This window comes from Ambystoma mexicanum, chromosome 4p (genome assembly GCF_040938575.1).
Source record: "Ambystoma mexicanum isolate Mex_15411 chromosome 4p, UKY_AmexF1_1, whole genome shotgun sequence".
NCBI classification, from domain to species: Eukaryota; Metazoa; Chordata; class Amphibia; order Caudata; family Ambystomatidae; genus Ambystoma; species Ambystoma mexicanum.
Window position 1 is genome coordinate 1,052,612,867 of NC_090927.1, and position 23,958 is coordinate 1,052,636,824.

At 45.6% G+C, this 23,958-nt stretch overlaps 1 protein-coding gene across 2 annotated transcripts in view; it reads right to left on the reverse strand.

Annotated features, from left to right (window-relative positions):
• NUS1 (NUS1 dehydrodolichyl diphosphate synthase subunit) overlaps window positions 1-23,958 on the reverse strand; it is a 276,491-nt gene that overhangs the window by 110,573 nt on the left and 141,960 nt on the right. Inside the window, exon 3 of one of the 2 annotated variants that reach the window (XR_011260485.1) lies at window positions 4,998-5,170. Coding sequence is in view for 1 of the 2 variants with exons in the window: in XM_069606624.1 (XP_069462725.1) it covers window positions 5,018-5,170 (153 nt within the window). In the remaining variant the exon portion in view is untranslated. The remainder of the gene's footprint in view (window positions 1-4,997; window positions 5,171-23,958) is intronic. The other variant, XM_069606624.1, reaches the window with a different exon arrangement.

Genomic DNA, 23,958 nt, shown 5'->3' on the forward strand with positions numbered 1-23,958 from the left:
TACAGGAAGTCCGTGGCTGGATGCCACCATTTATTCACTGCATTGCACAGTAGTAGTAATGATGACAGGGTTAAGGAGCTGATCAAAATAAAAAGGCTGCTTAGGAGGCAGTTAGGATCCCAGATTTCTGAGGAGACGTGGACAACACATTGTCTTGCCAGGGCAGTGCCCGACTCGATTTTATAGGACTCCTGAATGGCTGCATATTCTATTTCTGAGGCAACCTGCACAAAACGTGAGCATAGCCAGGCCATGTTCTTAGATTTGCTATAGGACTGCCCAATACATCAATCTTTTTCCAGTAAAATCTCAGATCTTGGGTAAAATAGTACTATTGGGTTCCCACCTACACAGGCACTTTTTGTTAATCTAGCCATACTTACCAAGAGAAGGTCTTGCCTAGGCCAATTATCCGAGCAGAGCGTGTAAAGGACGTGATTTATTACATATGCCTGGAAATGAAAACCCCAAAAGGTAATCCATGCCATCGGGAGCTGTCATTTACACAACTGAAGCAAAAAAATAAATTATTGCTCGTGGACTGTTTTTCTTTGTTGGCTTTTTGTTTAGAGTATGGAAGGTCGGATGCTGACAAGGCCTCCAAAAGATCCGAGTGGACACTGGCAGTGTATACATTTGATCCTGAAGAGATTCAAAACAAAAGAGGAATTGCCCAGACTGCTAGAGAGCCTCGAGAAGAGACCTGCCAAGTCTAAAGGTTTTGCGGTTGGAAGGAATTGGTCTCCTGCTGGCACCATTACCTTGAGAGGCACAAAAGTACACCAGAACGACTGGTTGATTCGATAGGAGAAAATATATATAGATTTTTTTATTATTGAAGGCTGTTTCCATTTCTCCGAATACAGCATATTGAACTTTTTTTGTAGAATGTATTTTAAATTAGTGGGCGACTTGAGTTCATGTATGTGTCAAACAGTGACGTGTACCATTCCTGAGGCTAAGTCGACCTGCCCCATGGATAGCAAATCCTTAAGAAGTACATTTTGCCATTAGCTCGATTTGCTTCAGATATGTGGGAAGACTTCAGAATCCAAAGTACCTTGCTTCGCAGTCTCTTAATCTAATGAAGACAGGATGAACAGTTCTTTGCCCAAAGGGAATGTCTGGATAAATGAAACCCAAGCAATCTTGAACAGGTAAGGGAGCTTCTTAGGGGAGAAATTCTCTGTGGGCCATATGAGCAGGATGCATCTACTGGTTATTTGAGACACAAAGTGGTTTTTGTATTTATGTTCATGGCTCACACATAGCTGTGAAGCAAAAGAGCACTACCCCAAGGGCATACAGTAATGGTGTCCCGTCATGGGAGCAGCACGGCTAATTAAGGTAAGTCTGTGAGGAGGATGAATTGATTAAGAGTAATGAATTAATTTTAACTCCAGTATATTAAAAAAAAAAAAAAAAAAACCACACACAAACCCTGCATTACCCTTTTCTAAACTTAACTCCATACACAGTTTAGGTGTTTTTTAATGTTGACTTTCCCTACTCCGATTACATCTGATGCTACTGCATATATGATCATACACTATCCTTTACTAAATCGCCATCTTGGTCTTCTCATTATGGTTAGCTTTCACAGATGCCTATGCGACCTGCCTACCTCCACGGTAGAGGCTCCTCAAAAAATAAAAAACTCACTCTGTGATCAAGGTGTGGATTACCTCTGGGGGCCAGGCTATGGCCTAACCCATGCCATACCACAAGAAGATGGGTGGGGTGAGGTAGGTGGGCCAATTTCTTTTGGCTCCTGTATTGGACCCTGGCAAACTGATATTTTTTAAAATAGATCCACATGAGAAGGAAAAAAAACTGGTAAGATCACTAGGAGTATCTAAAACAAGTTGAGTATCAGTATCAATCCTATCCCTAGTCCGATTGACTATAAAAAAAATAAAGTCACACAGTTCTTATGAAGAAACTAACATTTACAGGGGCATCTATATGCTTCAATTCACTAAGGCAGCGAAACGGCACATTTGTCCCATTTTGAATCGCTAGTAAGCAGATTAGCAGGGAACATTTCTTTAATTTTATAAATTATCCTTTCATATTGATTTTATGGTTATCTCATTGTTCTGTAAATGGCAAATGTGTGCTAAAATTTCTTCTGAAACAAAGTTTTGATGAAAACCGAAGCAGTTTTTTTAAAAATTTGGTTTACCAAGCGTTTGTATAAGGGGAGATATTCTAGGGCGTAGGCGGTGAGGAGGACTGTAGAGGTCACAGGTGTGGCGGGTTTCGAGCACACAGCTATTGCAACTTGACTGTCTGGTGTCAGTTCCAGTGACAGCCTAATGACTCGCATTCACAGGTTGTGCCAGAAGATGGACCTCAAGATCCCAACTAAAGACTGTCTGCTACAAGTCTCATGACACAGAAGAGTGAAAGATGTAACTGGTGGCGGCCAGCCTCGAGATTGCCCAGCAGGCAGAAATGGAAGACAAAGGGACTAGGCTCCAGACTAAGTCGACTTGGTGGCAAACAGTTGCAGCAGCAGAGCAAGGCATGATGTCCAACAACGATGCAGCCAGCTTGGGCGCAGCACTGAAGGATTACTCTGAAATCAGACGCAGGCAGAGACCCTCAAATGGAAGTGGGGCCAAAGATTCAGGGGGCCATCGCAGATTTTGGACAGTTCACCAGAAGACACAAGGACAGCCTTTCCCTGGTCGAGACAGGAAGCGCTTCACCTTACTGGTGGCAGGTGTGTAGTTTGTCCTTTAGGTGCTACGGAATCAGAGTCCAATGGCCGACTAGTTAATAGCTCCAAATCATTCCCAGACGCACAGTAAGCTTGGCTGTGGTGCTACCGCAACTAATCCATCACGAGACATGCAGCATTCAAACCCAGAGGTTATCCAATCCTGGATAAAAAGCTTGAATGCTTCCATTACATCATTCAGGACGTGTATTAGGTTGCATTGAACCCCCCTACCCAGTTCCAAGACACAAAGGTGCCATGATTGCATGCTGAAAAGCCTATGAAGAGGCATGGCCATTCCCATCTCTAAACAGAAGGAAGATTGCCCAATACAGCCAGGGCATACAGCCAGGGAATTATAAAGTCAGGGCTTACCCAACAGTGTAGCAATTTTGGCCACTTTACTGGACAAAAGGCAACCTTGCAGTAAAAACACCAAACACAAAAGCTGCAAAGTTGTCCACCTAAAATACGTAATATGGTTAAGCCTGCCTCACTAGAAAATCCACCCAGGGTTTAAACCCCTCTCCCCCCCATAGAATTAGCCGTCAAAGGGATCAGTTGCACTACAAAAATAGATAATTGGCCGGTTAGGGTACCCGTGCAGAGACAGCTATAGGGACTGGTCATTGTTGTACTAGCAAGTGCAATGTGTCAGAAAAAACGAATTAGATAGCAAATATGCTGTGGTGGGTGTGGTCAAAGAAGGAGGTTGACAAAAAAACAAAAACTTCCAAAGAGCAATGAATACTAGTCTTCCCCTCCAATTCACCCATTCCATCCCTCAAAAGTACTGCTCACGCCACAGACTAAAACCATGGAGACTGCCCACCACAGGTGGCCACATCACAGACAACTCAAGAATACCATCAACGCTACCTGGCAGAGATGCACTTTACAAACTCTGCACACAGGAACATCCTACGTAGATTAATAAACTGCTGAAACATTCTTGCCAACATGCAGATCCTTAAAATACTTTATTTGCATTTTAAAAGCAATAAACGTGTTAACCACGCCTATCAAGAGACATTACCTAGTCAAGGGACCATAGCGAAAGCAGCCACCATGTCTATGAATCTATTATGGGCTCCACCCCTCAACAAATGTTCTTCTCCTTTCTTTCACACACCTTTCATTATATCCACTTCAGCCTCATAAACTAGTACCCTCTCTACGCCACCAACCATAGCAGAGCTCTCGATAGCTCTCTGCCCGTACCTAGTAAAGCAATGGCTCCCATGATCAACCATGCCGCCAATACATTTTACATAAGCCCGAACCAATTCGCACATGCCTCTCCATCTCGCTAATTCTGCTCTCCCATCCCCTCCTCTTCCAGAGCCATGTGCAGATAGACCAGTTCCATGTGTTAATATCCCCGCAAAAATATCGGTACACAAAAATATCGGCATATTTTTGCGGCAATGTTAAGGCATGGATCCTGCAAGGGACACACCCGCAACCTTTTTAAAGGAGCAGGAGATACCCCTGAAACCCCCGCTCCCAAAACCCCCCCAAAATTATTGCTTATGGCCGTTCCAGACCATATATACTAGATATTTTTGGTGGGAGTAATGTGTAGTGATACCAAGAGAACAAAACAGTGACAAACATTGCACAATGCAACCAATTTACATCACATCTTATTAAGAGTAATGTTGAACTTTGTCTTCCTGAATATATACTTTGTCTACCTTAAATTGGAGCTACTAGTCTTCGATTGAAATGTCCCTGCTCACATTTCTCCCTCGAGCTCACTTCACAACTTTACATTTCATTTTTACCAATAGGCTGCATTTGTATAGAATTCAGTCCTCACATATTCTAGTTTGGTTTTCATTTATATTCACTCCAAACTCCTATGCTGAGCTCTCCAAATTGGTGCAACTTCTCACTGGCTTTCCCATTCTCACTGTTGTTGGTCTTTCCTGTTGACACTCAACTCATCCTTTTCCTTTCATCCAACACTCTCCTTCCCAATCTGGTTTTTCAGCTACTACCCTCCTCTCCAATCCAAAACAATAAAATATGCTTTGCTTCAAAGACAAATTGCTGGTCTTAGACTTTACTATTGTTGGATTTCATGTGTAAAGAACTTTCATCATGTACTTTGACTTGGAAAAAATAACTACAATCACATTTTACACCCGATTGGCTAGCAACTTGAATGACGCAAGAGTGCAGCACAGAGTCCCATATATTTCATGATTTGACACATTTATGCTTAACCCAGGTAGTAGGAGGAGAAAACACATACACTCACACTCACCCACCCAGGATACAGCTTACTTTGTAGTAAATTATCCAATAAATTAACATCCATATCTGTCGGTGCCCTTTGTTTCTGTGCTACCAATTGGCAAAAGTTTTGAGCAGCTTGCACAATGCCTCCCTTTCCATCTTCTGAGGAGAGCATCTTCACGGTTGTTCGAGACTTTAAAACTGAAAGATAGAATAGGCCTCATTAGAAAAAGGGCAATGTAGAACAATTTGAAGCAATACAGGATGGTCAGCAAAAGCACGCTAGCATCCTGTTGGAAGCACAGAGAATTGAAACCCAAGCATTTGCAATACAATTCCATTTACAGAAATAACCATGCACCAACCTGTAGTGGAATTGAGAAACTGCCAAGATGCCTAAAACTCAACGTGGGGCTGGCAACACGTAAAGACCGAAATGCGTGTCATTTTTTATCCCAATACTGACAATTAAAAGTAGTGATTAGCAAAGGCCGTTAAAAACTGGGAAACATTTTCAATTAAAATAGTGGCCCTACAAGACCCATACTCACCAAGAGGTAAAAATATGATTTAACCTAGAGTTCATGCCTTTTGTATCATTTGTATAAAAACAAAATAAATACATTGACTATTCATGCAAAGTAAGCGCCACAGTATGCCCCTTACAGTCATCATTCACTTTATACCACAAACAGAGCTTACATGTTATGTTATTGTGCATTTATATAGCGCCTTATGTACCACTGGTATGGTCTGAAGGCGCTGGTAGGTTGAACACCCTTGAGAACTGAAGTTCAAGTCAGTAGAGAGAGTAGAGAGAGTCAAAGGTGCGTGTGAGCACCGGATATGTGTGCAGCTGGTATGGCATTCATGTAATAGCTGCTTCTTAGCGGTAGGTGTGGTGGTTGAGAGATCAAGAGTATGTGTTCGTTTTGGAAGGATTTATCCAGACTGATTGTGGCTGCGTTAGGCCTGAGGAAAACGCCTGGCTGGGGTGTGTCTAACCAGCAGTGATTAGAGTGATGGGGAGTATGAGGCAGATGTTGATATGAGAACAGCTATACCGAATGGTGTCATAGTATCTCTGTGTTCTAGTTGAATGGTGTGTAAAGAATAGAGTAAGCGTGGTGATGTGATATGATGGGTTACATGCTCTTTCAAACGTTCCATGCACTCCAAACCATTCTATTTAAGTCGCGCAATTCTATGCACTCTAGTCCGCTCCACGCACTTGAATCCGTTCCATGTACTCCGATCCGTTCATTTCTAAGTTGTTTTATGCACTCAATCCACGCATTTCACCCGTACCATCCACATATTACACCAGTACCTTCCCCATACTTCAGCCATTCCTTCCACATACGACACCCGATTCCATCGACATACGTCACCCGTACCATCCACATACGTCTCCCATTCCATACGCTCTACGCACTCATCCACCCTATGCACTCATCTGTTCTATGGACTCATTCGCTTTATGCACTCCTACGTCACGCTCTGGGCAACCATCAGCTCCACGCACATGTTCTTTCCACGCACTCATCTGCTATATGTACTCATCTGCTCTACAAAGTCGTTCGCTCATACGCACTCATCCGCTCTACACACTCGTCCGTTCTACACACTCATCCGCTCTGCGCATTCATCTGCTCCATGTACTCCTGCGTTTTACACACTCCTCCGCACTTACGCACTCATCTGCTCCACACACTTGTCCACTCTACACATTCATCCGCTTAACATACTCATCCGATCTACAGACTCATCTGCTCAGCGCATTCATCCACTCAGCGCACTCATCCGTTCCACGCACTTCATCCATTCCAACGATTTCATCCATCATGCATTATCGATTCAGGCCATGTCACCTTTCGTACGCACTGGATTTGTTCTGTGCTCCGTTTCATGCACTACCCCGTCTCGTGTACTTGAATCGTCTATTCTGTACTTTCCATTTATGTCATGCACTCATACAGTCGGTGTCAGTCTGTGTACTCATCAGTCTCTTGACTTCATCTTTCCATCCTCTTCTTTTTATTAATTTCGCCCATTTTGTCCATTGCACTTATTACATCCATTCCATTAATTTAAACCTCCTTACTGTTTCGTACAATTTATTCTTTTTATCCACTTCACTGCTTTGATCTAGTTTACTCATTCTATTCTGTTTGTCCTTTTAGTTTACATTGGCGGTTATTAGTTGTCGATTTCTCACATGGATCTTGATGTTGTGTTTTTTGTTTCATTGTTATTCAAGATTTAGTAGTTTGTTGGGTGTCATTGAGATGCTGTTCAGTTTGGGTTAGTTTGCGTACGGGTTGGTTTTAGGTGAAGAGCCCAAGTTTTCAGTAGTTTGCGGAAAGACATTAGATCTTCAGTTAGGCAGATGTGGGGTGGCAGTGCGTTCCACAGCGTGGGGGCCAAGGCTGAGAATGACGATCCGCCTAACCCGACTGAGTTTGTTTTAGATATGACTAGGAGGCCGGCTGAGCTTGATCTTAGAGTACGTGGAGGATGATAGGGTTTTAGCTTGTCTTGAAGATATTGAGGTCCGGTGTTATGCACTGCTCGATGAGAAATGCATAAGGTTTTGAAAGTCACCCTTCGGGCCACTGGAAACCAGTGCAGAGTTTTAAGGGCTGGCGAGAAGTGGTCTCTCGGGCCGAGCGCTAGTAGCAGTTTGGCTGCAGTGTTTTGTGCTCTTTGAAGTTTATTCAGTTGGTAAGCGTGGACTCCGAGGTAGAGGGAGTTAGCGTAGTCCAGTCTTAATATAACAATTGATTGGACCGTGGAGAGTCTGCTGGGAAAGGAGACTTTTGGAAAGAAACTGCAACGGGATCCCACGGTCCTTGTCCCTGGTTCATGTTACTACTCCCCTCCCCCCACCCCTCTGCATCATCTGGTCTTCTATCTACATCCTTCACCCGTTGTGAAGGGCACTGGTCCATCGCTCTGTAAATCAATGTTACATGTTTTGCAAGCATTTTGTGCCAAAAAAAGCATGATTTTCCCTGTAATCTTCAATAAATAAGAAGAAGCCAGTACCAAGTCTACCAAAGTTAGCAAAACGAAAATCAAAAAGCCAATTCCGACTCACAGTAGGGACAGAGGGCCAGGCAAAACAGACACCAACAGGCACACTTGACACATTGAAGTAGCCATTCTGCCTTCCTTCCACCTTCCTGTGTTCCTATTAAACTTCAAACTTCAAAATACTTGCATCAAGCAGGAGATCATATGATGCCCAAGAGTGCCCCATCACTTGGTCCTAAAACATGGCAAGGATTACAGTAAATTTGAAAACTATCAATCTCCTAATCTTGATGTCACAATCCCATTAAGAATCTGGGTGTAAAGGAAACATCATTCACACTTCGCAAACAGAACTCACGAAAAAACAGGAACGATAATTAACGGGCTGAGTTTTAATATCAAAGACTCTACTTCAACAACGCATTTCTTCAACACAGGGAAGTACTCGATTGGGTGGTTTGTAGCATCTAAATTGTACCTTAGGTATTTATTTACCTTCATATAGAGAAACATGCCATTTTGGTCACAAAGGAGTTTATGAAAGTTAATATAGCAGATGAACGGGAGGCAGTGAGACTCTTAATGGGAAGAGTTTGAGTGGCATGTTGACTGGGTTTGAGAAGAGGTATATTGGACACATACCAGGTTCTTCTTGGACCTTCCTATTTACAATAGGTCTTACAATAGGCCCTTCCTGGACCTGGACTTCCCAAAAGTTTCACAACAGGGCCATTTGGGCGTTGGCTCCTCAATGGTTTAAGCTGGTCAGGCAGCAGATATTCTTAACCCTCCTCCCACAGCTTCTGGCCCTTCAAGATTGCTGGTGGATGGTATTCGGATTCAGCCTTCCAATTCACTGTAGGCAGGAGAACAGTTGAGCACAAGCCTGGGATTCTCTCTTCCAGGGTATTAAGGTGAAGTGGTTTACACCCTGGCTCCCTCCAACTGAGCACCAAGTCTCTCAGCCTTTCTCCACAGAGTCCCATCACATCCAGTCAAGTATTTAGAATTCTCCCTTTGCATCAAAGGAGAACTGGAAGGCAAGTCTGCCTTCTCTGAGAGTCTAGCTTCAGCCGAGTTTTCCTACCTTCTCATCTGGGAGCTTGACTGATACTCCCCAAAGACAGGTCTCCTGCCAAGGTCGTTTAAATTCTGTGAGCCAATATAGTCTGTTACCCTTTAACTTGTTACAATTGAGGGCGCCATCTATAGATCTGAGCTTATTAAGGGTGTTAGCGTGAGCCTGTCAGGGTATGAACGTACCAGAGTGTGATCTCATGAAAACTTGCAGTGGATTTTGCCCAAACAAGGAGAGCAGTTCCAAGTTGTGCAGAGTGCATTCTGCAACGCTGGTGTTCTGCCATCAGACAGTGGTCTACTGCTACTAGGCAGAGTTTGGGTACTTACTGTGATCTGTATAGGAGCTTGAAAACTTTTGTTCCCGAAACCGCAGTTCATGATCCGAGTATGGAGGCTGCTCCTGATCCGTTATCACCTGAGCCAGAATTAATACCTTTTAAACATACCCTTATTTTTCTCTTCCAGGCTGTGTTTCTCCACGCTTTGATATTGTAACACAACAGCTATGGTTCACCCACCTAGAATAAGGTCTTTGGGTTCTGGGCTATGGCTCCCAACGCCACTCCTCCAGTTTCACCCTGGCTTTGGTTGCTACCAGGATATGGTTCAGAAACACTTGGGATTTCTCTTGCAGACTGGCTTCAGGGTCGGCGATAGAACCCTCAAAAGGCTCTTCATTTTCCTTTACTCCAGGTATATGCCATTCTTGGGGATATAGATCTGAACAGGTTGCTGATCAGGGCCAGTTCAAGGATTTGAGCTGCTCTAGGCAAAAAGGTCACATTGGCGCCTCCCCTCCCCACACTGGCAGTCATTCTCCAAATGCCTCCAAGCATACATGGCCAACACATTGCAAGCTATGTGAACAAACTCCACCCAACTGCTCCCATTTTAAATTGTATTTAAGACAATCACTCGTACATATCCACACAAAATGATAAAACAGATATTTAGAACACTGCCTGGTTTGTTTAGAGGAACAACTGGGCGCATTTTCCCTAACTCCCGCCCCCACATCGCCATCAAACTGGAATAGCAGTAGAAGGGCCATGTGATACTCCATGTGTTATGCCTAATCGAGCGAATGAGAGACGATATGCACTCAAACAGCCGTACCAAATGTACCCCCACACTGAGTGGAAGGATGTCAGCACACACCATTGGACATCATGGAGCACGGTTTGAAATCTAACGTGGGCAGAGCGATTTCAAAGAAGACATACAATGCCATGCTGAAACGATATGAAAATACTCAAGCAGTGATGATATACTCAAGCAGGGATGATGTAAAAAGTGACGGGAGAAGTAATCATGAAGGCAAAAGAAGTTAAAGTAACTTGTTGACCAATAAGTGTAAATACGCAGAAATGCAAGGTAGAAAAGATAAAAGCTTGCCATCGAGGAATATATAACGTGGCAAGGACGGCCATTGTTGGAAAATGGACACTGGCTCGTGCAAAGACCGGGTTCTATATTGAGATTCGATGAGCAGGAGCTAAAACCAGCTCCTAGGGGTCAGGCATCACCCTGTAGACAGGAGCTACTGCAGGGGAACCAGGAGCTACCACAGATGTTCCTTTAACTTTGTGTCCATTTTGTATGAACCATTGGGTTTAAAAGTGTATTAAAGGTGTTCCAATTCTTTATTAGCATTCTTAAATACTCAAAGTTAATATATTTACATGTATGGAAGGCACCAGTTGGCATTAGGAGCCAAAGGTTTCTCTTGGTAGCAGTTGGTTTCAAGCTAACCAGGCTCAACTATGCTAAAAGCAGGAGCTAATTAGCTATAGGCTCTGCTCAATTTCAAACCCTGAACGATTAAACTCCGAAACAGACCAGGGTTGAAGAGTCCAGAGACGCTGGAAGAACAGCTTTGTGAGCAAAACAGAGGAGTCGATGTTAACTTGGGATCAAGGAGGCTATTTTTAAAGAATAGCTGCAAAGCACAAAGGGAGGCCGATGGAATGGACATGAGACATTTCTCGAATATTAAAGAAGAAAACACTTGCAAGAACCAAGTATTGGACAATTAAAGTGTATAAAGTCTATGCAGGGTTAAGTGAGCATGTCTCTAGAGGCCAAGAGGAGCAATGGCCCAGTATAATTAAATTAAATAGCAAATAAGAGGCTGAAATTGACAAATTCGTGGTCTCTTCACACGTGACCCAGAAGTCGAAAACAAGGTAAGCCTCTAATGAAGATAGTGATGTGCTTGCACTCCTTTAAATGTCCTAGAACAGAGAACATGCTACAAGGTCAATTAGAGACGGGGAAACATTGGCTCATGACTGGACTGATGAGAGCCAAGAGTAATTGGGAAAGGGAGTAAGTAGGGAGTAATCTGGCGTGATTCAAGCACCTGGGTTTTAGTTTCCTTACGTGCTGCTAGCAGAGTCGAAATTCCAAGTTTGGGTGGGAATGCCAACCAATCAGTGGGTCTATGGAGCAACCTAAAATGGGGTGAAGGTGGGCAACACTAGTTGTATTCAATTTTGTAAAGACCTCTCAATCTCAATTAAAAATCCATTTCCGGAGCGAACAGAAGAAAAATCCATAGCACTGGACACTAGCAAAAGATCTGGGAACAACCCCGGTCCAAAATGTTGCTCACAGTAAGTTAAACTGTCATTTAACATGATTTGCTCGAGTTCAGTTAAATATTACTTTACACAATTCCGATGGGTAAAAAGCTCAGTATATATTTATTTCATCATTTATTTATTTCTTAAATGCAGCATGCAGTGCTGAAGGCAATGCATTTCGAAGTAGCGTCAGTCTTCAGGGCTAACAACTGCAGTTAATAATAATAATAATAATTTTGCATTTATATAGCGCTACGAACCCTCAGGTTTCTGAGTGCTGCTCATTATTACCCACGGTGTGTGGTGCTCATTTATCGACCTCGGAAGGATGAAAAGCTGAGTTTGGCACTGCCGGGATTCAAACCTGCGTTAGCAAGCTCTGCACGGATGTCAAAGCGAGCGCTCTACTTGCTGTGCCACTTGACCGGCCAATGAATATCATGATGTGATACAGAGTCTTCTGCGGTCACCATGTAATAGGTCTTGTAAGGTGCTGGTGCCTTAGTGAGTTACTGCCTCTATGTGGGGGTCACTATATGGGGAGCCTATCAGTAACTCACTAAGGCACTGTTAGCTTTTGGTTTGCCAGTCAATGTGGGTTCTACTAGGGCCTGGCTCTTCCTCTATGGATCCTTATCTCCCTTCAGTCTGTCTGAAGCTCCTTGCAGGTTTTTATAGTGCCTATTGTCTTGTTTACTCAAGAACAGTTGTGGTTCATTCTTGCCTGGCCGCTTTGATAGAGATTGGATATTCCTACAGTTCCCTTCTGAGACACTGCAGGAAATTTGGGAAAAAGGCAATTGCCTGGTGAAGGTCATTCTCTCCATGTTGGTAATTAGGTTGGATTGGTCCTGGGACAGCAACAACAAGAATAAAGAGCTGTCCACCATTTTTAAGCCGGGTGGAGAAGTAATGGCACTCAGGGCCCAGCGCTCTTATCTCACTTTTGAATGCCCATTAGCTGGCAATCACCCGTTGGATAAGATTTTACATTTAGAGCTAAATCTACCTCACCTGTGAGAACGCCACAACTTTTGCTGGACTAGTAGAGCATTTTTCCCTATACCTCAGTGAGTGGGAACCTTGATATTACTCGTACATTGTATTAAGTGAAACCAGCACACCCCACCTTATGTAGAGTTCTGGGGAGATAGTGCTAGTGAGAAAGGGGATACATTTTAACAGAATTGTTACAGGGACAAGCTTACCTTAAATGGCTGGTGGAAGTTCACTTTTTAACAAATTTGGTGCACCTTTACCGCAGAATGTTTTCACAATGGCGGCAAAGGCATACATGGGTGCCTATTTTACCAAAATAGCTGTCTTTTTGCCATTTTTGCCCTTCTTGATTGTTCCCCTGCCGTCGAGGGCGGGAAATACCTTTGTGTGATTTTTATCTTCGGCGGGAGATCTTGGTCAAGCCCGCCCAGGCTCCAGTGCGTTATTGAAGCCAGGAAGCGAGAGGAGTCAAAACCTCTGCAGCCCTTTGTCTTGCAGCCGGATTGCAAGAATCCAGTTCAAACTGAGAGGACAGTCCCCCCACGATCCCCAACCGAGTTTGAATGTTGAACGTCCAATTAGCTGGGTTCCTGTATAAAAGTCCAATCCTGGACGCTGAAGAAGTAGTCTACCACTGGTCCTGAAAACGAAGAAACCACGACCGAGGTGATTACCAGTGACTGGAGAGCCTGCTGTGTAACCAGAGCCTGCAGTTATCGTTCCTTCCAAATGACCTGGGGATTTCCGGAAACTACGACCACGACTCAGAGGCTGGCGAGAACCAATGGACTCAAGAGCTGTATTTTGAGCCATCCCATGCCGTGCTGTGACTTTGCGGGGCTGCAATACACTGGGACCTCGAGCCATTGTGCGATGCACGCTCTTCAGAATCGAGCGTAATGTTTGATGGCATCCTGCTGTACCTCCAAAGATGCGATTCCAGTCCTTGAGTGCTGGACCAGATTAGCAATGCGAATTCAACAGCGATATTCTGTCTCCTGAAAAAAGCAGCAAAAACTCTTGCCTGGAGCCTTCACCACTGATCCTCGCTGCAAAATCCCTTCCTAAGTCTGATCGCCCATCTTCAGGACTAAGGAATCCATCGACAGGAATTTTGGCTGCAGATCCTGAAGTCTCCCCTGCGGCAACTCTTCTTCTGTGTTGAAGGGGTATATTTACCTTAAGCCTTTGTGATTCCTGTGCAACTTAGGTGTTTCTTGTGATTGGGAGTCCTCTCATCCAGTTCACCCAAGCCCACTGCTGGAATCCTCCTAGGACGTCTTCTCAAAAGTCCCTGGACCCTTTCAACCTCTCGAAGTAAAATGCTTACCCGTTTGAACAGTCTTCCTTGGGAACGCTGCCTTTTGCTACTTCTGTGCCTTCTTGAATTGTCTGGAGACCTAGCGACCCCCTTCTGACACTGAACATGCATGCTCCAAGAATAAGGAAAATACTTTAAGGATTGGGTCTGTTGCCTAGAGAGGAGAACACCCGTTTAAAACGTACTTATTTGTAAATGAGTTGGTTGGTAACTGAGTGAGCAATTACAAAAGTTCTTACTTACCTTGAATGTGTGTTGTGCCATTCATCGGTTATTTTACTCACCTGTGGACTGGTTGTGCCTCTTCCCAAAAGTAATGCTGTTGGCTTCACCCAACCATTTCTTCCAGAATATTAGTGTAGGTTCACCAGCTGGGTCTTGCTTCCCCTGACCTCCGGTATAGCCTGTCTAAACTCAGTCTGCCTTGGGCTTTACCTACCTGGAATAGCATGGAGTAATTCTTAAAGCGTAACATTGGGTTTAGCTTTCCCTGGTCTGTTTTATACAGATGCTAAAACAGTCTTAGGTTTATACATACCTTTAAGTTGGCGATAGCTCCTTTAAAAAGGGTATATGGGGTTTTACTTACCTTGGTCTGCCTTGGGCCATCCTAAACAAGTTAGAAAGTTATTGCTCACTTTAGTCTGTGTCCCAAAAACAAGGGTAATAGTATATTACAACATTTGCTTTTACCTGCCTAGAATAGCTGTGTGCCATTCTTAAAAAAAGTTCTCTGTAGGTGTAGCTTACCTTGGTCTGTCTGGTGCAATCCAAAATTAGTATAAAACATCTGTTAAGTGATTTCTTAACTGAGAGTCCCTGCACAACTGCTAGGGTCTACCATCCTTGTATTATTGAAAGTAATCAGAAAGCAACTTATGGTTTTACTCCCATGAATAGGTGTGCCCTATACTAAATGTGTTTAATAAGGTCCGATTTCCCTAGAAATACTGTTTATTTTCTAAACAAGGTTTGTGCTTCGGTCTGTGTACCTTCAAGCACCGTGTTGTGTTTTTATAATTTGTTCATGACTCAATGACCAAGTACCTACACCCCAAGACGTAAACTGACCTAAATGTATTTATAATAAACCGTTATTGTTTATAATACTTCTAGTTGTAAGTGTTTCAGTTGAACTGTTGGTATACTACAATTTCTTTGTACATTCCTACCGCCCTTTCTCCCTCCCAAGATGAGCCTGGCTGCTCGGTCTATGCTGCCATATACTAGGTGGAACAACCTTATACTAAGAGTGGAGTTTTGTACTGTCTTAGTTGTAAGGTTGTACAAAGCCCTTTGTTGGATTACAGCAAAACTGTCCTAACACCATCTGTGGGAAACGTAAGCACAATACCATGCTACGACCCAACCAAAACAGAGGCTGTAAGCAAATCCCGGACAGTTATAGTTTCAAGACCAAATTAATGAAGACAAGATATTGGGAAACCAAACACCTTGGACTCCATGCCAAGGGCGCTCATTAAGGAGATTTGTGGCGAGTTTACCTCTGGAATCAGAACAGTGGACAGACAGGGCACAGTTAGCTTTTGCGTGCAGGTTGTGGGCATTGTAAGAAGGAGGCAGAACCGTTGGCATGTTCTTAGCCAAAGACTTTTATTCTTAACAGAAATAAAGAGGAAACCCTACCTTTCCCTAACTTGAACAATATGACATGCATTACTTGCCATAATAGCATTTCTGATAATTGTATCTGCTTGGAGTCGCATGCTGTGCATATGACCCTTGTCCCTCCAAAACCATCAAGGACCACATTGACTCACTCCCCCCAGCCCTGGCAGATCTTTGCAATAACTCCTTTTCCATTGCAGTTTTCCCAACTGCTCTTAAGCACTCCCTTGTGCACCCTCAACCCTCTGCTGACCCTCCCATTCCGGCAAACTACCGCCCGATCTCCATCACTTCGTTCCTTGGCAAACTCCTTGAGAAGTTGGCCATCTCTCAGCTGAACCTCCATACTGAATCAATTGGTTGCTTCCATGACCATCAGTCTGGCTTTAGAGCATCCAGAGGCACAGAAACTGCTCTGCTGAACACCCGTGAAGACCTGCTCTCAAATATTGACACCAACACACCCTCTGTCTTCATTCTCCTTGTTCTCCTCCACCTTTCACATGGTTAAACACAACATCTTGATCGCACGTCTTCCCGACACTCTGGGATTCACAGGTCAGGCCCTGGCGTGGTTAAACTCTTCTCTCCGACCGCACCTCCCAGTTGGAACTTGGAGCCTTCCTCTCGACTATCAACTCTCAACCTGCGGCGTTCCCCAGGGATCAAACCTATCCCCCTGTAAGGCCTATATTGCTAGCTTGGCACGCGTGATCGCCACCTTCACCTCTAATTACCAGCGTTATGTGGCTGAAAGGCAACTGTCCTTCACGCTACCCTCAGCCGTTTCCTCTTCCTTACTCCTAGCTGACTTTCTGTCATGGTGTGCTGCAACCGACCTCTGCCTCAACACCAGTAAAACTGAGATCGTTCGCATTGGGACCCCCCTGCTCCCGCTGTCCCACTTTCACTCTGGCCAGCCTCCCTTGGTCCCGTGCCCACCCCCACCTGTGGGGCCAAACACCTTGGGGTCATCTTTGACTCCACTCTCCTTCTCGCAAAAAAGTCAAACTATCAACTACACCTCCTCGGAGGCACTCTACCTTTTCTCACTTTCCCCCAGCGTCTCCACAGCCCTGGTACTCTCTAGGCTGGACTACTGCAACAGCCTCTTCCTCAACCTCCCTGCTTCTGCCTTACTCCCTCTGCAACTCATCCAGAACAGAACCGCAAGAGTCATCCTTGGTCTAAAGTCCAGGGACCGCATCACTCCAGCGCTGAAATCCCTTCACTGGGTCCCTGTGGCTGCAGGGATAAAATTCAAGACCCTCTGCATCGTCCACAAGGCTTTCTGGGGCCTGGGACCTACTTACTTGCAACGCTGCCTACCTAAATACTGTCCCTCTCCAGTCCTCCACTCATCTACCTCCAACTTTTTGCGAGTGAGCCGGTTCTCCAAGCAGATATCCTCCCTCTGGAATAGCCTCCCTGCCATGCTCCCTCTTGGGCCCGATCTTCTTAAGTTCTGGAAACTCCTCAAAACCTTCCTCTTCTCTTCCTCCTTCTCCATCTCCCTCCCCCTACCCTCTAACCTAGCTCTCTGCTCTATACATCTCTCCCTCTTCTTCCATACAGCTCTCTGACTGGCCGCCTGGTTTACCTCAAAGTCACACGTCCCTGGCACACCGCCAGTCCTCTTCGCACTTGCCTCAGGGCCGTGCACCCCCACCCCCCGGTCACTGCACTTCTGAATAAATCCAAGAGAGCTCTCTGCACTTATCCACTTATCCCAGTCTCTACCAACTGGGTGCACTTGGACACCCCGCCCCCTTGACCGTCTTGTACTTGCACGAATGGAATGCATCTCTGCCTGAAGATCATCTGTCTGTTCGCCCGTGTCTTCACCTCTTAATGTGCACCTGAAAAAAAATGCAGCATCGCCGTCAGGCCTATTTGATGTATCTAAACGGTCAAATGCATAATTATTCACTTGCTCTGCCTGTGCAGACTTATCGTCCCAGAATTTCAAGGGCTCTGAGGGACTGTTTCCCCCCCCCCCTACCCCAATTCCCATCTGTTCCCACCCTCCTTGAGTGCTTTGAAACACTGCCTGTGTATAGGCGCTTTATAAACAATACCATATAGACAGACATCTAGTGATAATTGCAGATTATTGCATCTTTCTTTCGAGGATCGAAGGGGGACATCCACATGGGCGTGCCTGTAACACTATCCCCAACGTGAAGTCTAGTGTACCCAAAATCCCTCACGCGTCAAGGTCCCTGCGATTGTGTTTTTTCTGCCATGAGGGAACCTTATGACCATCATGAGAGAGTACAGTGACAGATGGTGTAAAATGTCCATGTTCCTTCTACTCCAAGAGGGGAGGAAGGGTGGGTGCATGTGCACCTAAGCAGATACAATCATCAGAAATGCTATTACGGTAAGTAAAGCAGGTCTTCTGATGCTTGTTAATCTTAATCATGATGTGCATAGACTAGCGAGCAGTACTCTGGGATGGCGTTGGGATGAGTGAAGGAACAGTAGCAAAGAGATGTCTTAGCACCACTTGTCCCACCTGAGAATCAGACCTAGAGTGTGTATTCAGGCAGTAGTGTTTTGTAAACGTGTATACAGAACTCCAGGTTGCTGCATCACAAATGGACTCAAGAGGAACATTTGCAATAAATGCTATGGAAGCCCCTGTGCCCAGAGTAGAGCGCTCTAGGCTTGAAGGGCAGATCTCCCTTGACAAGAGAGAAACAGTGTGATGGAGTTTACAATCCACTTTGAAATTTCTGATTTAGAGATAGGGTCTCCTTTACCAGCCGCCACTGAAACTAAAAATTGGTTTGTCTTGCTTAGTGGTTTTGTTTTTTCCAGATAATAGATCACTGCTCACCTTACATCAAGTGTGTGGAGGCTTCTTTCTGCCATGTTAGTGGTGTTCTGGAAAAAAGGTGGGTAGTTCTATTGATTGGTTCACAAGGAACTTTGAAATAAATGTGGGCGCACATAGTGGGTGAGTGCGCAGGACCACCTAAACCTTGTGAATCGTGACAAATGGGTCTTAGGGCTTGCAGTTAACCAACTCTACTTATTGATGCGACTGCCACCAAGAAGGCGGTCTTGTTAAGTGAGTGGTTTAAGGCTAGCCTTATGCATAGGTTCAAAGGGAGGCCCCATTAGTTTAGTAAGTAGAACGTTCAGTTCCCATCCGGGAGCTGGGATGGAGAAAGGGGGATGAAGTCTTTTAACCCCCTCCATAAAAGCCTTGATTACTGGAATGTTCCACCACAAAACCTTTTGAGACATGGTATAAGCTGGAAGTGCAGCTTGGTGGACTTTTAAGGAATTGAAAACCAGGCCTGAATCAAGTAGGTGAGTCAGATACAGGACAAGATGTTTTGGTGAGCATTCAATAGGATTGATGCTCTTTGCATTGCACCAGATGACAAAGCACTTTGCCGGAGTAGCAATGTCTGACATTAGGTTTTCGTGCTTCTGTAAGTATGTCCATACATCTTTGAGGGAGTTGGTGCCGAACTCTATGACCTTAGGAGCCAGACTGCTAAGTTCAGAGTGTGCGGCCATGGATGAAGTGTTTCCCCAGTGTCTTTTGACAGCATGTTGTACGGGCACGGCAGCATCCTTGCAGGGGAGACTGACATTACCATAAGATGAGGCCCACATCGGGACCACCAGAATAATCGTGACTGGATCCTAGTGCATCTTGTGAACTATCATGTTGAGTGGGTGAGAAGGGAAGAGCATAGACAAATTTCCCTGACCATGTTATCCAGAGTGCGTTCCCCTTGGAGAGGTTCTGCGGGTACCTGGAGGTGTAATCTGGGCAATGTGCATTCTTCAGAGTTGCAAACAAGTCGATCTCCGGGAAGCCCCAGTCTACGAAGACATTGAGAACAAGGTCTTTGTGCAATCGCCCCTCGTACTCTACGGGTAGGGGGGGAATTCTCTGCTGAGCACTTCCACCAGAAGATTGAGTTCCCCTGGAACGTGTTGACAGGAAGAACATCTTGTGTTTCAGAGCCCATCTCCATATGCTCCAAGAGAGAGAGAGAGAGAGAGAAGGAGACCTTGTTTCTGCAGGTAATACATGGCCGTGGTACTGTCCGTGACGAGGACTGTCTTCGCCTGGTAAGTGAGTTTGAAAAGCCTTCAGGGCCTTCAACACTGCTAGCAGTTCCAATAGGTTTATGTGGTTGGATGCTACCGCTGGGGACCAAACACTGTGCGCCATCTGATAAAGGAGATGAGGGCCCCCCCCCCCGTCCCCTCTTCTAATGCATCTGTGGTGAGAGTGGCTTCTACTGCAGGGTTGGTGAAGGTTTCCCCTTAACCACCACTGCAGAGACTGAAGGAGAGCTGCCAAGACAACCACTAGATCGTCCCATTGCCCGAAGGCCCGACAGCATTGGCTCGAGAGCCACTCTTGCATGAGGCGCAGACATGCGTGTGGGACTAGATGGCTACAGGAGGCCATCATCCCCAACAGTCACATAGCTTTGTGTACGGTCACCTTGCGATTGGCTACATAGTAAGAGATCTGGAACAGCATGTTTTGAACCCTCTCGTTGGAGGGAAAGGCGAGCCAGTCTTTGGTCCAAATTAGAGCCCCCAGAAACTGCTAGACTTGGCTCGGGTCTAAGCTCGGCTTTCTCATTGATCGAGAACCCTAGACTGAAGACGAGATCTACCGTCTTCTGGGTATTTGATAGGCATGTTCCGTATGAATCCCCCGTTATTAGCCAGTCGTCGAGGTAAGGATAGACTGGAATGGACTGCCTGCGCAGGTGAGCAGCTACTACCGCCATTACATTTGTGAACACTCTTGGGACTCAGGTCATTCTGAAGGGAAGGACCCTGAACTGATAGTGATGGTCCTCCATCTTAGGTACTTTGTGTGCTGGCAACATTGAAATATGAAAGTATGCATCTTTCATATCCAATGTTGCCATGTAATCCCCCTGCGCCGTAGTGGGATTACTTCCTGCAATGTCATGATTTTTTTTGCGGCTTGACAAATTTGATCACTGGGTTGCAAGCCTAACAGGGCGCATGGTGAGATCCTTTTTAAGTACAAAGTACACTGAATAAATGCCCTAGTTTACCTGATGAACGGGGACAACTTCTATGGTGCACTTTTCCTGAAGGATCTGCACCTCTTCCAGCGGTATTTGCAGGTGTGCTGGTGTGGATGGTATCGAGGTGACCGGTGGAACACAATGCAATAACCCTGGGTGGAGGTCTTGAGCACCCACTGGTCTGAAATAATCCCTTCCCATGCATGAAGGAATGATGACAAACAACCCCCAACCAGTGAGGCATGGGAGGGGACCCGGACTGGCAAGTCATTTTGAAGCTGAGGCCGAGGAGCCTCTTGGGGTGGAGTTTCTGCCTCTACCCTTTTCCCTTTATTGTCCCCACTGCTGGTATTGGCCGCTGCCAGCTGAGCCTTGCCCGAAGCATCATGGGGTACCTCCTGCGACATACTGGCCGTGTGGAGATCGGGAGAAAGACTGGCCCCCAAAAGGAACGGCAAGAGTTTGTCCTGCCGCCCTTTTGAAATGATTTGGCTGTGATTTGATCGAGAGATCTGAGTCTCTCATGCTCATTCCTCGCCATTGACAAGGCATCACCCACAGCCTTACCGAACAAATGTGTTTCTTTCATAGGTTTGTTTCTCAAAAGGAACCAGAGTGACTTTTTTAGCCAGGCATGCCTTTTGAGAAGAGTAACTTGAGCCAGGGTACGTCCCGCTGTCTCAGCAGCGTTGAGCGTATTCTTAAGGATGTTGTGGGTCACCAGTCTTCTCTCAGAGAGAACCGCCAGCAGGCATGATCTCACAGGTTCGGGGACATCTTGGAGGCCTTCCTGAAGCAGCCTCTACTGTACATCACTAACTCGCAAGAAAAGTATTATTATTTGCAATTCTTGTAGACTATACTGCCGAATTGTTGATACATTTGCCAAGGGCATACAGGTTTTTTTTTGCAGTCTGTCGGAGGGGCACCTCTGCAGTAGACAGTGGCACCCCAACCCTTTTCCTGGTGGTGGTAACGACCAGGGAGTCTGGTGTGGTATGCCCCTGGATGTACATAGGGTCAGACAGAAAGGGGCCAAACGAGGGCGAATGGCCATTTTAAGGGAAGGGGACAGTAAGGAAGGTGCAAGGTGCTTCTTAATGGAATTCAGCAGGGGAATAGACTTGTGAGGTTTTCCCTTTAGAATGTCCACAAAAAAAAAAAAATCTGTGTCCTGAACAGCTTCCTGCGTGGCAATTTGGAAGTGGTCTGTAGCCCTTTTCAGGATTGCATTGAAAGCCATGTGTCAATAGGCAATAGCTGTCTCGGTTGAGGGGAGTAGGGAGGATCCAAACAAATAATGTCTGGGTTAGGAGTGGGTGAGAGCCAAGGCAATTCCTCTGCCGGCTGATCTGGACCCCAATCTGGGCACTGGTCAGTTGTGTCCTGCCCAAAAGGATTGTTCTCATGACTATAGAGAACCTCGCAAGTCTCTTCTGGTTCCGAAAACTCAAAAGCTGCTTCTTGTTGAGTTGGAGTTTGGCTTGTAAGCTTCTGCACCTTGGGTAAAACAGGGCAGGAATCCTCCTCCCTAGGTCTCTTGGGAGTAATGAACTTTTCAGAAAAGTCGACAAGCTGACAGTTTGTCCATGTAGTTCTCAAACCTTAATCTGGTCCACATGGATGAACCAGAGAGGTCTGGAGGAAGACGAGGCTTTCTAGAAGGAAAGGGTGCTCTAGAAGGAGGGGACGTATCAGATAAAGCCTTCGAGAGGGGCTGGGGCCCTTCAGAATACTCTTGTTGATGAGGGGGTGCTTTTTGGTTGTGCCACCACCAAAACTATAGCCGCGAGACTCAGCTTCAGCAGCTGTGAGAGGGATTTTGACGTGCCTGTAGGCTACGTTGCAGTTACCGGCTCCTCCGAAACCCTTGGGGCTTACTACATGCTCTTAGACGGCGTGTCGGCACTCGTGTGCTTTTGAGAAGAGACGCCCTTAGTAGTTGAATGCCTGGACGTATGCCAAGTAGAAGGATGCTGAGAGGGTGACGAATAGTGAAATTCGGCAGGCGCCGTCAAAGTTTTCAGCGGGCCTGTTGGGGTCCGATTCTTTGACGCATCCTTCGAGGGAGCTCGGGGGGGGGGGATGTAGTGTTATCCTTGGGTGCTGCGTGTGTGCCTGTGGCCAGGGTGTGATCTCCCCATAGCAGTACCAGTGGCCTGCCTGTCGGGGCTGGGGACCGGCACCTGGGAACCGGATGGGTCCACTAAAAGGTCTATGGCCTCCACATCGGAGCCATGGCTGCTGCTAGAATCCTTGTCACTTGAGGGGGAACAACTCTTGGCCTGCATAGCGTCGGCCGCACACCGTTTTGTCAGTCTATCTTTTAATGGCCTAGGACGAAAGAGTTTGCAGGACTTACAGAATTGCTTGTCATGATCACGAGGTAAGCACCTATTGCACCGCCGATAGGTGTCCTTACAGGGGTATTTTCTGTTGCAAGATGGAAAAAACTTAAATGGAGTCCTCTCCATAGCAGAGGTGAAAGGCGGCAGCAAGACCAGAACGGGAAAGGAAAATCATTCTCAGAGAAATCAACCCCGGGGTCCCACTCTCTCTACTGTATAGGCCTGGCCGGAGAGCCAAGGTTATGCGGTCGACAGATGTCGACCGATGCACCAGTCGCTGAACAGCAGTGGATGTCTTCGGCGTAGGGGGTCCACAAAGTAGCCGTCAAAGTTGAAAGTCGAAGATTATATGACCATTGGTCGTGGAACAAAGGAGTAACTATATTTGCAATATATCTTTCGAGCTCTGCATATGGCTACAAACTAGTTGGGCAGAAAAAAACAACTGGAGGGAACTCGACGCATGAGGGATTTTGCGTACACTACACATGTTTGGGATAGTGTTACAGGCAGGCTCATGTCAACGTCCCCTTTCGCTCCTCGAAATAAAGATGCAATACTCTGCGATTACCACTAGATGTCGGACTATATGCACAGCATGTGATTCTAAGCAGATTAACAAGCAGCAGAAACTAGCATAATTGGACACACGAGAAATATAGTGAGAAACAGATAAATAAGGTGATGGATAAGGCTGCCTGGGAAGCTGAATGAAAGTGTAAACAAGCACCCTTGGAAGAAAGGTAAAAGCCACCTGAAGTATGTGTTGAGTAAACACTCACACAACGCAACGAGTGTTGTGAATTAAGACTGGCAAGTGAAACCGATAAGAAAAAACAGAATCCAGCGAGGGGAAAAAAGTCACAAAACCTCAGAAGAGTTGAAAATGAGAAATATAAAACCAAGGGAAAGTGTGAGACAGCAAATTGTTCAGTTGTCCAGATAG